We start from the raw sequence: 12,865 nt of genomic DNA, 5'->3' as shown, positions 1-12,865 counted from the left end.
TCAGATGTTTACCCAGGCTGTGGTAATCTGGTGGAGGTGGCTGGGGAGAAGAACGCTGTTGCCCAGACTGTTTTTAGTTTTTATTTTAATCAGAGTCTGTATCATTCTGTATCAAGTTTGTGGGTGTGTTTTGTGTGTTAGAATTCATCAGAATGGTAGTACCATTTGAAAAGGACTTTTTTTCTCTGTATGATCTGAAAGCAAGATCTCCTCAGTGGCAATACATTTTTTTCCGTTTCACCAATAAAACCTGACTCATTGTTATGTAACCTGTTGTTGGGTGTCGCTGGTAAAGCTTTGTATCTGATGAACTTTTGTAATGAAAAAGTTCATGCTGATACAAAAAGGGAACTCCTGAAGATGTTTTTGCTTGTTGAATTATATGTTATGGTTTTATGGGGTTATTTTTATGACTGATGCTACGTAAATCCCATGGACGGGGACTGAACACTGTCACTGGACAGTTTGGTTGTAATGCTCAGGCAGTGAAGCAAGAATAATCATCTTTAAAAGATCAGTCGAAAATCATTGGTTAGTTTAAATCTAATGAGAGTCCCTCTGTAAGTCAGTACATTAGATGTTGGAGTCCAAACTTCAGAGTTGGTTGATTATTGATTTGTTGACTTTGCAAAGAGTCACAAAGTAATTGCAATTTTTCATAGCTTTTAGTTAAACCTCCTGATTTTTGTCCATGAAGATGTGTAGTTGTCCAGTTAAGCCATCAGCACACGATCAAAAGTAAAACATAGTGTGGACCTGATGTTTGTGTATGAGTGCAGATGGTCACTCCCGTCATTTATGTCACATAAGAATATCTTTTACCTTTCTGCAGCTGTCCACCCATTCCTTCCCCGTGGTTTTGACCTCTTCATAGTCAAAGCTATTAGCAGCGCTGACAGGCAGCAATATGACTATGACTATGACTATTATACATTATACATACAAGGGGCTGATGACTTTGTAAACTATCTAAGAATAAAGATTCTCTGACAGATTGTACTAAACTGAGTACCTGTGTTGTTTCTCAGGCACATGATTATTATAGGACTTCCACCACAACTAAGAAAAGTCCAGGGAAGAATGGAAATAATGACTCACAACTGATGCTGAGCTGGGAGCTAGATTGATCTATTATGACACTACGTCTGCATACATGTGTGTATGTGTGGTTAAAGTCTATTTGATGATAAGATAATCAACCCATAAATCGACACACGTATCAGCGTCCTACCATCCTGATAACAGGTTGATAGAAAATGTGGCAGAAGCTGGAGGAGGTACTTTGTAGAGTAGCTCTGACTCAACTGGGTTAGGACCACAGTTTATACTGTGATCACGGAAAAATCGACAAAATCAACCTGTGCGATGTATAAACACTAGATGAGTCTGCAATGTTTTCTTGAATAACTGTCGTTGTATAGTGACATATTACTGCTACTTCTACTAAAGAAGTAAAATTATTGATATAAAGAAATATTCCTGAATTGATTTGCTTCAAATCGCTGCTTAGTTTACTTTAGAACTGTCTCAACAGCAACTTTTCCAAAGTCAGGTTTCACCTCCATGAGCACCACCCACATCGATATAAGACAAATGATTTTATATAACCAACCAAATCTCCTCAAAACTTAATAAGTACATTTTGTGATGACAGAATTGTAACAATATTAGTGAAAAAAAAAACAATTAAAAAGGATTCCATTCAGTGATCTTTCTTAGTAAATAAGAGGCACACAAAAGAGTTTAACAGAGGCATTATGTTTCATGGAAACTGATGAACGCGCCCAAACACCCACACCCACACACACACACACGCACACGCACACGCACACGCACACGCACACACACTCACACACACACACACACACACACACACACACACACACACACACACACACACACACACACACACACACACAGAGAGAGAGAGCAGACATGTCCAGGTCAAAATGCAGGTGATAAACAAGCTGTATACCTTATCTCCTATGACTCCGCCCACCAAGACCCTAATGATGTATTTAAACAGATCTTTCATCTCTGACATCCGATGAATGAAGCTGCCCTTGACATGCAATAAGTGAGACGCCGCATGTGCCAGTAGAAACAGTTTGACCAGCAGTAACTGTAAAGAAGGTCTAAGTAGCTAGATAACATCCATTCATCTACAGACATCATGTGTACAGGAGCGTGCTCTAAGTTTCTTGCTATCCCCCTCTATGTCCTGGCTGCAGTGTCAATCATCTGCAACATCATCCTCTTCTTCCCTGACTTCGACACAAAGTATGCAAGTGAAGACAGGGAAGGAGAGCAACGAATCACTCAGGAAGTCAAATATATGGGTGGCGTGATTGGAGGAGGAATCATGGTGAGTAGATTTGTTCTGATCACTTTCAGTATAACTCTCTGCCAAACCTTAAAAATAAACAGGGTAATGAGCCAAAACAAGAGGGGACTTGGCCGTAAGATTGAATGGATACAGCAAGATATTCCTCTGTATTTAGTTCAGACACAGCTACCATAGTTCAGTCAGTCCACTTGATTAAATGTTAGTTTACCTCACTTTACTTCACAGCCATGTTGTATTTTGAGGTGAGGGCTGGTGAGCTTCCTCCAGATTTTTCAGTTGGAAATCTGAAAGTTCCAGTTGAACTTTCCTTCTAGGAACTCCATAATTCCAGCTTTTGAGTTTAGTTGGTAAACACAATAATCTCGATCCAGCCTTGAGCCCTTGGTTTCTGAAACTCCTGTACAGCTGTTCGAAAGTTGAGCAGCTGTACAGCTTCTCCACCGTTTTGTGGGTGACCTTGAAAGGACAGATATCACATTTTCAGCGTAGAAATCAGACAATCCATTTATCTGTCATTTTTTTCATGAGACATAGATATACACTTGTTTGAGTAGAAAATATTAATCTTTTGACATTTTAACACAATATCAGGTAGAGGAGTGATTGACTGAATAACATGACTGACTCATTGAAAACATCTTAGGGATGTGTTGCAACTTACCTGAAATGTAATGAAATATTGTCCAGCATTGGAGACATGCTCTCCCTGAGCATGCTCCACAGCTTTTCACCTCATTTTGGTTTATATAGTTCAGACTGTATTACTGAACTTTGCATACAGTTTCTCTCCCCATACATACATGCCTCATACCGTATCTCTCGTGACTTTTCTTTGTTTTTCTGCCATCAGGTCCTCATTCCTGCCATCCATATTCATTTGACCAGTGCAAAAAACTGCTGTGCAAACCGCTGTGGGGTGAGTGTGTACCAGTGGCAACTTGTAGCCCCACACAAATCAACACACAGCTTCATATTATTTTACAATAGTTGATGATATGTCTGTCTTGTTCATAGATATAATTAAGTGTAAAAAAACAATAAGGTAAATTCGAAGAGACATCCACTCTGGCTGCTGGATGGAATTAACCTTGTGTGCCTCATGTGTGACTGGAAGCATGTCATGTCTGTGTTGCAAATATGTTGAATGTCACTTTTAACGCTATCACTGTGATTTGAAACTCAATTAAATTCAGTTTTATTTATAAAGAGCCAAATTACAACAAATGAAAGCAAACAGAACTTTTCAGCCTTACAAGACTCATGTAAAACTTGGCCTTGAACTCAACCACACTGCAGAGCATTAATCATCTGGGACTTTCTCCCGAAAATTAGGCTCCCAAAGCAACTTTATATGAGAAATGGTATCACTGATTAGAGTGAAAAGGCCCCTTAAAAACTTCCTTGTGTCAAGTCTTACTCTTTTCATGTCAGGAAGAAAACCCCCTTTGGTTGCAGCTTCATAGTATAAGTGATTAAAATAAAATCCCCATTAATAGAGTCTCTCTGCGTCTCTCTGAGCTGATTAAAGGACATTACATCCCCTTCCCTTTCCAATTTGCTGACAGTATTTATATTCCCTCCAGCCCATGAGGAAAAACTATGGCCCACTAAACCAGGAAGAAACTCGGGGTTTAAGTAACTCAATGTTAGAAGGGAGATTAAAGTCCTAGTTTTCTTTTGGCCACATGGCCAAGAACCATCTTAAACACCTGCCTTGTGTAAGATTGTCATTTCAGGACAACTTTTGAGAAAGCCAGAAAGAATCCGTGACTCTGTGCCATGTTTGCCCCTGCAGATGTTCCTGTCTATTGGGTTTGCAGCAGTTGGAGTGCTGGGGGCTGTGTACAGCTTGAGTGTTGCTGCCCTTGGTCTTGCTAATGGGCCAGTGTGCTTCTGGAAGAATGACGATAACCCTACAGCCTCATGGGGAACACCCTTTGCTAACAGGTGCATTTTTTTTAACTTACAAACAATACCTTAAATTCTGTATATTACTGCAATATTCCTCTTTCTATTTGTTTACACTACTTATTTATGTCCTTTCTAGCACTGGCAGCTACCTGAGCAACAAAGAAATATGGAAATGGTGTGAGATTCCAGAGAATGTAGTTGAATTCAACGTGGCACTCTTCACCACTCTACTGGTGGCAGGATGCCTGCAGGCTGTCCTCTGCATAATCCAGATGGTGAACGGGTTGTTTGGCTGTCTCTGTGGCACCTGCTCTGACAAGGAGGTGAGACAAAAGTAGAATAGTACCTGGTTTATACTTTAACACATTTATTATATGCAGAGCCAGAGGAACTAAAAATGTAATGCTTATATGGAATTGAAATGATAAAGATAAAAATTCGTACAGTGAAATTGTAATCTGTAATAGACTGTAATCACTTGTCCTGCTCATAAGGAAAAGGTAATGGTTGATACTCTGTATCTATATGCCCCATCTTGTCTTGGGTTGTAAAGACTAAATCTGCTCATTGATCCTACATGTCACCTGCCCTCTTATGTGAACCATTATAATCTTTTTATTTTTTGCTCCAGCATGTTGGTGCAGTAACTCCTCTGCATATTAGTGATTTGTTGGCACAGGTATGGGCATCCCCATGCATAAATGCCTAAAATAGTGTAGGTCACTTGTGTGCCATTCCATTACAGGATGTTGCACATTCAACTCGACTCTACTGAGCTTGTTTTCCACATATGAACAAGGTATCCACAGGAGCACTGAAGTCCTGCACACACAGACACACATCCCTGCTGTTTGAAATCCCAACTATGTCCACAGTTTCCAAATCAAGAAAAAACATAATACAGGTATATCCAATACATGTACATGGATTGCATATCTATGATCAATATGTTATAAACAGTTACAAACCAACAGTGTGGGTTGAATCATGGCTCTGACCAGAGGTGAGCTCTGTTTTCCACAGTTGCTATGATCACTTTGACTTGTTCACACATACACACACACACACACACATACACTGCAAATTCACAGTGTATCCTGATGGTAAGAAGCTTATGCAGCCCATGTTGGGTAAACACTGCCTGCAGTGGAAAATGAAGGCGATGAGTGATATAAATGATAGAATGGAAATACACCACTGACACCATTGTACAGAACTATAAGTACATTGTTGAAAAGATAATCACTTTTTCAAAGAAGTAGTGGCGTTGTGGTACTGACTCATATGTGAAAAAAGCATTACTTTTGAACAATATCGCTCAATGAAGGTCAATGAAAAAGCAACCATCCTTTCTGTGATAACTACAGAGGATTTTAACACATAGCACATTATAGACTGAAAAAATCAAACACCCCGTAGTATCTGGCTTTTGATGTCAATAGGAAAAAGGTTATGATCAGGGCTGTATATGACTTGTAGATTTTTAAAGTTACCAGCCAATCAGAATATCCACCAGCTAAAAATAAGCCTGATTACAAGTGCAACTGAATACATTTAACAATACGTTTCAGAATTGTTTTGATTTTTTCACGACAATGCCAAAACATTCTTTTACATGTTTGAAATGGTTTGCTTTAAACTTTAGTTAAGCAGATGTTTTATCCATCCATCATCTACCGCTTATTGGGCCGGGTTGTGGGGGCAGCAGCTTTAACAGAGAAACGCAGACGTCCCTGTCCTCCAGCTCTTCCGGGGGGACCCCGAGGCGTACCCAAGCCAGCCGAGAGACATAGTCTCTCCAACGTGTCCTGGGTCTTCCCCGGGGTCTCCTCCCAGTGGGACGTGCCCGGAACATCTCACCAGGGAGGCATCCAGGGGGCATCCTAACCAGATGCCCAAGCCAACTCATCTGACTCCTCTCAATGCGGAGGAGCAGCAGTTCTACTTCGAGCCCCTCCCGGATAGCTTCTCACCCTATCTCTAAGGGAGAGCCCAGACACCCTGTGGAGGAAACCTATTTCGGCCGCTTGTGTTCGCGATCTCGTTCTTTCGGTCACTACCCACAACTCGTGACCATAGGTGAGGATGAGAAAGTAGATTGACCAGTAAATAGAGAGCTTCGCCTTCTGGCTCAGCTGCTTCTTCACAACGACGGGTCGGTGCAGAGCCCGCAACACTGCAGACGCCGCACCGATCCGCCCGTCAATCTCATGTTCCATTCGTCCCTCACTCGTGAACAAGACCCCGAGATACTTGAACTTCTCCACTTGGAGAAGGATCTCATTCCCGACCCGGAGAGAGCATTCCACCCTTTTCCAGCTGAGAACCATAGTCTCAGATTTGGAGGCACTGATTCTCATCCCAGCCGCTTCACACTCGGCTGCGAATCGCTCCAGTGAGAGCTGAAGGTCACGACCCAACGACGCTAACAGAACCACATCATCCGCAAAAAGCAGAGATCCGATTCTGAGGTAGCCAAATCAGACATCCTCAACGCCCTGGCTGCGCCTAGAAATTCTGTCCATAAAAGTTAGGAACAGAAACGGTGACAAAGGGCAGCCCTGACGGAGTCCAACCCTCACCGGAAACGTATCCGACTTGCTGCCAGCAATGTGGACCAAACTCTGTCACCGGTCATATAGAGACCGAACGGCCCCTATCAAGGCGTCCGGCACTCCATATTCCCGGAGCACCCCCCACAGGACTCCCTGAGGGACACGGTCGAACGCTTTCTCCAAGTCCACAAAACACATGTAGACCGGTTGGGCGAACTCCCATGCACCCTCCAGAATCCTGCTGAGGGTATAGAACTGGTCCACTGTTCCATGGCCAGGACGAAAAGCACACTGCACATCCTGAATCCGAGATTCGACTATCCGACGGATCCTCCTCTCCAGTACCCCCGAATAGACCTTACCAGGGAGGCAGAGGAGTGTGATACCCCTGTAGTTGGAACACACCCTCCGGTCCCCCTTTTTAAAGAGGGGGACCACCACCCTGATCTACCAGTCCAGAGGCACTGTCCCCGATGTCCACGCGATGCTGCAGAGACGTGTCAGCCAAGACAGCCCAACAACATACAGAGCCCTGAGGAACTCAGGACGGACCTCATCCACCCCTGGGGCCCTGCCGCAACCTGAGCTCCAGAATGGGAGGCCCCGTCTCCGAGCTCTCCGACTGTGCCTCTTCTGAACGCATGTCGGTAGGATTGAGGAGGTCCTCGAAGTATTTCCCCCACCGACTCACAACGTCCCTAGTTGAAGTCAGCAAAGCTCCGTCCCCACCATATACAGTGTTGACTGTGAGCCACTTCCCCCCCCTGAGATGCCGGATAGTGGACCAGAATCTCTTCGAGGCCGTCCGGAAGTCGTTCTCCATGGTCTCACGAACTCCTCCCAGGCCCGAGTTTTCGCCTCAGCAACCATCGAGGCCGCGACCCGCTTGGCCTGTCGGTACCCATCAGCTGCTTCCAGAGTCTCACTGGCCCGATAGGACTCCTTCTTCAGCTTGACGGCTTCCCTCACCACTGGTGTCCACCAACGGGTTCAGGTGTTGCCGCCACGATAGGCACCGACCACCGTACAGCCACAGCTCCAGTCAGCCGCCTCGACAATGGAGGCATGGAACATGGCCCATTCGGACTCAATGTCCCCCACCTCCCCCGGGATATGTTTGAAGCTCTGCCAGAGTTGAGAGTTAAAGCTCCTCCTCCCCCACCAGCGGAGCCAACTCACCACCTGGTGGTGATCAGTCGACAGCTCCGCCCCTCTCTTCACCCGAGTGTCCAGGACATACGGCCACAAGTCCGATGATACAACCACAAAGTCGATCATCAAACTGCGGCCAAGGGTGTCCTGGTGCCAAGTGCACATATGGACACCCTTATGCCTGAACATGGTCTTCGTTATGGACAGTCCATGACTGGCATAGAAGTCCAACAACATAACACCACTCTGATTCAGATCAGGGGGCCGTTCCTCCCAATCACAACCTTCCAGGTCTCACTGTCATTGCCCACGTGAGGATTGAAGTCCCCTAGACTCCCTCGTTCTGCTAGGAGCATTCTCCAGTGCCTCCCCCAGGGACTCCAAAAAGGGTGGGTACTCTGAACTGCTGTTTGGCACATAAGTACAAACAACAGTCAGAACCCACCCGCCCACCCGAAGGCGGAGGGAGGCTACCCTCTCGTCCACTAGGGTAAACCCCAGTGTACAGGCACACAGACGGGGGGCAATAAGTATGCCCACATCTGTTCTGCGCCTCTCACCATGGGCAACTCCAGAGTGAAAGAGAGTCCAACCCCTCTCAGGACTGGTTCCAGAGCCCAAGCCGTGCGTCGAGGTGAGTTCGACTTTATCTAGCCGGAACCGCTCTGTCTCGCGCATCAGCTCTGGCTCCTTCCCCAACAGAGAGGTGACATTCCACGTCCCGAGAGTAGCTGAGCATCAGACCGACAAGGCTTCCAGCTTCAGCTGCTACCCAGCTCACATTGCACCCGACCCCCTTGAGATGTTTTAAATTTTTTTAATAATTCCTAAATAAGATATTTTGCTGTCCAACATTTTAAAATATTTGAACAGAACTCAAAGATGTATCAAAGGAAAAACAAGACAACAAAATTATGATTTAAAACAGTCCAATCCTAACTACATTGTCCATCCTATATGCTGTAGTTATATTAACTCTGTTTTTAATTGACACATAATCAGATGTCATCATCAGCAGCCTGTCTGAATCTGTGCCACATATTCTCAGTTCCCCTTGCTTGGGGTTTGCATTTGCGCAAAGACCCTGGCCTGCGTAAGTGCAAACTATCAGCATACCAGATCTCGATGGCTTTGTGACGATCAAAGTTCTTAATATCAGGTGAGCTAAGCCGGATTTTAAGAATTCCACAGAATGTCTCACATTTTAGCCTCGAGCACCATCCACTGTTTACCTACCTCATAACATTGAACCCTTGTAGCTGATGTAGTTGCTGGGATGTTGAGAGGAGCATCAAAAGCATAGAGAATGTCAAGACAGTGATGGATGTCAGGATAGTGATGGCTGTCAGGATAGTGATGGATGTCAGGACAAGCAAGGACAGTAATGATCTTTCTGTGACTGACTGGAAGCCAGTGTAAAGATTTTAAAACTGGTGCGATGTGTCCAGATCTCTTAGTCCTGGTTAAAACTCTAGCAGCAGCGTTCTGGATGAGCTGCAGATGTTTAATGCTCTTTTTGGGAAGTCCAGTTAAAAGACCATTATAGTAATCAAGTCTACTGGAGATGAATGCATGGATGGATTTCTCCTGGTCTTTTTGGGAGGGAAAACCTTTAATTCTGTTGATGTTTCTGAGTTGGTAAAAGCTGCCTTGGTGACAGCTTTGATGTGGCTGCTGAAAGTCAGATCTCAGTCTATCAACACTCCAAGGTTACGAACTTGGTCAGTGATTGTAAGGGCCCGAGTCTCAAGATATTTACCAATGCTGATCCTCTTCTCTTTGCTACCAAACAGAATTATCTCAGTTTTGTTTTAATTTAATTAGAAAAGTCTCTCTCATCCAGGTGTTTATTTCCTCCAGACACTGACACAATACATCTGCTGGGCTGCAGTCGTCTGGTGACAGAGACACATAAAGTTGTGTATCGTCTACATAACTGTGATAATTGATGTTAAAGTTCTGCAATATCTGACCCAAAGGTAGCATATACAAGTTAAACAGAAGAGGTCCAAGAATTGACCCAAGTCATGGCCACTCGCTCAGATTTTTAACTGCCAATTGTAACAAAATAACTCCAGCCGGTCCAACAGAACCAGGACTGAAACATAAGCAGAATCAGTATTAAACCTGATGTTGTTTAACACTTTGACCAGAGCTTTTTCAGTGCTGTGATTATGTCGGAAGCCTGATTGAAAGTTATCGAGACTTCCACTTTCATTCAGAAAGTCATTGAGCTGGTTAAATACAACTTTCTCAATAATCTTGGATATAAAAGAGAGATTAGAGACAGGTCTGTAGTTGTTCATCACAGAGGTGTCTAGATTTCCCTTCTTTAGGAGTGGCTTAATGGCAGCTGTCTTTAGTGACTTGGGAAAAATGCCTGATGCCAGTGAGCTATTAACTGTTTGTCGGCGATCCTTTTCTACTGAGGTAAAAACACTTTTTAAAAAGTCAGATGGTATTATGTCCAGGGTGCAAGTTGTTGATTTTAAAGTTGATGCCATATTGTTTCCTCTAGGATTTTTAAATCAATAGTATTAAATTGTGACATAACGTCAGAGTTAGTTCTAGGTTTTAGACACAGATTAGTTTTCTTGTTGGTTTGTGTGGCGTGAATGTTTTGTCTAATTGTTTTGATTTTTTGGCTAAAAAAGTTTGCAAATTCGTTGCATTTCTCAGTAGAGAGGAGGTCTGGGTTTGACTGTTTAGGAGGATTTGTGAGTTTTTCAACCATAGCAAACAGAGTTGGAGAATTGTTGGCATTCTTATTAATCAGTTCAGATAAATGCAGCTCTCTGGCCTTGCACAGCTCATTGTTAGAACTACGCAGGCTTTGTTTGCACAACTCATAGTGAATCTGAAGCTTTGTCTTCCTCCACTTATGTTCAGCTTTCCTGCATTCTCTTTTACAGCTTTTGACCGTTGTGGTGTTTCTCCATGGTGTTTTCTGTTTGCTTAACATGCTTTCGATACTTATCGGTGCAACAGCTTCCATTACATTCAAAATTCTTAAATTGAAATAATCCAGCAGTCCGTCAGTCGACTGTGCGCTCATTGTTGGTGACATAGCTATGACCTCCCTAAACTGAGCACTTGTTTTCTCATTAATGTACCTCTTCTTAACTGAGAAGCTGGTTGTTTTAACATTCTGAGTAATCAATAAATCAAATAAAATATAGAAATGGTCAGACAAGGCCAAATCAATAACCACAACAGAAGAAATATCAACACCTTTAGAAATGACCAGGTCCAGAGTGTGACCTCGAAGGTGGGTCGGTTCTGTGACATGTTGCCACAAACCAAACATGTCCAGCACAGAAGAAAATTCTTTGGCATTACCATCCGACCATCCGTCATATTATCTATGTGAATGTAAAAATCCCTGGTCAAGATAAAATAGTTCAAATCAGCTGAGATAAAAGACAATAATTCAGAAAATTCATCAATACAACTTGAACAGTATCCTGGAGATCTGTAAATGATTAAGAACAGAATTTTAGGAACACCCTATAAAATAAAACTAAGATATTTAAAAGAAGTGAAATCACCAAATGACATCTATTTACACTGGAATATATCTTTAAATAAGGCAGCCTCTCCCCCACCTTTCCTCCAATTTCGGCATTTATCCATAAAGCTAAAATTTGCGGGTGCTCTTTCATTAAGAACAGTAGCACTTGTGCTCTCTGTTAACCACGTTTCTGTCAGGAAAAGAAAATCTAAATTATGTGAAATTTTGAAGTCATTAACTAACAGTGACTTATTGGTCAGAGATCTAATATCAAGTAGAGCGAGCTTTGTGGAGTTTACACTGGTCTCTGTTGTATTCTGAGTTGTACGTGGTACCATTAACAGATTAGATAGATTCACCCAGCAAGTTGTCTGTTTTCGATTCCTTCCATTACTAACTAATGCAGAAATCCTACTGGGTCCCAGCTTGTTCTCAGAACAGTTGTCAGAAGTAAGATTACTATAGCAGGGACCCTGAACGCATCATGGCATGTAATTTTTGTTTTGAATTTTGCTGCTGCTCCTTGAACATCCTGCACATCCCCCTGTGCCCTGCTCTGCCAGGACAGATGATGTAAGAAGAAGGGGTGCCCTGTATTTCCTGGTAGATGGTGGTCGCTGGAGTCCTGGCTGGGATAGAGACATCCTTTGGAGACCTTGTGTGATGTGGAGTAAGGAGTGAGGGGGAGGGCTGGAGGTTGTTTGCCTCGCTGGTGCGTCATCCTTATCTGTACACTCATGTTTGGGTTTGCCGTCCCAACAGCATGACGTAAGTGTGCACCTAGTAATCTGCATCCAGTTTGATTTGGATGCATGCCATCAGGACTGAAACGCTCCTTACAGTCAAAAGATTTTGAAGTTATCAATGAACTTAATCCCATGGGCGATGCATGCATTTGATAACCATGTGTTCAGGTCAAGAACTCTGCTGAAAAGTTCAATTCCTTTACCCACAGTAGGAATGGTACCTGAAATGGAGACACGTGTGCTCCATAGTGACTCAGTCTCTCCAACAGCAGAGAAAAGTCTTTCTTCAGGATCTCAGAGCCAGTCTTCCTTCTCAGAATATCAAAAGACCCGTGTGGATAATGATCTTCATGCCATCTGGATGTGTAGACAGAATGGTCGGCAAGATATCTATCAGTTCCTTGACTGATGTATCAGAAAAAGTTATATTTTCTGTCTTAGCCATTCTGACATACTGTGTTATGGAGTCCCCAATTAGAATGGTATCTATTTCATTTCTTGTGGTGTCAATTGCTTCTGTAGCCCTCACCTTGTTTGTGGCATTTGGGCTTCGCTTGATATTCTGGATATTCATGGCTGAGTTTTGGGGGCATTTCTCTTGTTTTATTCATTTTTGTATTACATTCATCATTGGAAATTGTAT

At 43.3% G+C, this 12,865-nt stretch overlaps 1 protein-coding gene across 1 annotated transcript; it reads left to right on the top strand.

Moving 5' to 3' along the window:
• The first annotated feature begins 2,171 nt into the window (after nt 1–2,171).
• Nucleotides 2,172–12,157, top strand: tm4sf21b (transmembrane 4 L six family member 21b). The gene is made up of 8 exons (XM_072376896.1): nt 2,172–2,365; nt 3,198–3,263; nt 4,143–4,294; nt 4,395–4,581; nt 4,890–4,937; nt 7,359–7,460; nt 7,658–7,710; nt 12,040–12,157. Exons 1-8 carry the CDS (start codon nt 2,174–2,176, stop codon nt 12,155–12,157), a joined length of 918 nt encoding a protein of 305 aa, XP_072232997.1. The 5' UTR covers nt 2,172–2,173.
• The last annotated feature ends 708 nt before the right edge of the window (nt 12,158–12,865 follow it).

The sequence above is a fragment of the Leuresthes tenuis genome, unplaced genomic scaffold (assembly GCF_036924035.1).
Source record: "Leuresthes tenuis unplaced genomic scaffold, fLeuTen1.0.hap1 SCAF_22, whole genome shotgun sequence".
Lineage (NCBI taxonomy): Eukaryota > Metazoa > Chordata > Actinopteri > Atheriniformes > Atherinopsidae > Leuresthes > Leuresthes tenuis.
Note: the sequence above shows the minus strand (reverse complement) of the source record. Positions and strands in the feature narration are given on the sequence as shown.

Coding starts and splice junctions, on each gene's coding strand:
- tm4sf21b (XM_072376896.1), top strand. CDS start 2,174: ATGTGTACAGGAGCGTGCTCTAAGTTTCTTGCTATCCCCCTCTATGTC. Junction 4,582..4,889: donor GCACCTGCTCTGACAAGGAG/GTGAGACAAAAG, acceptor TTTTTGCTCCAG/CATGTTGGTGCAGTAACTCC. Junction 7,711..12,039: donor GCGACCCGCTTGGCCTGTCG/GTACCCATCAGC, acceptor CTGCTCTGCCAG/GACAGATGATGTAAGAAGAA.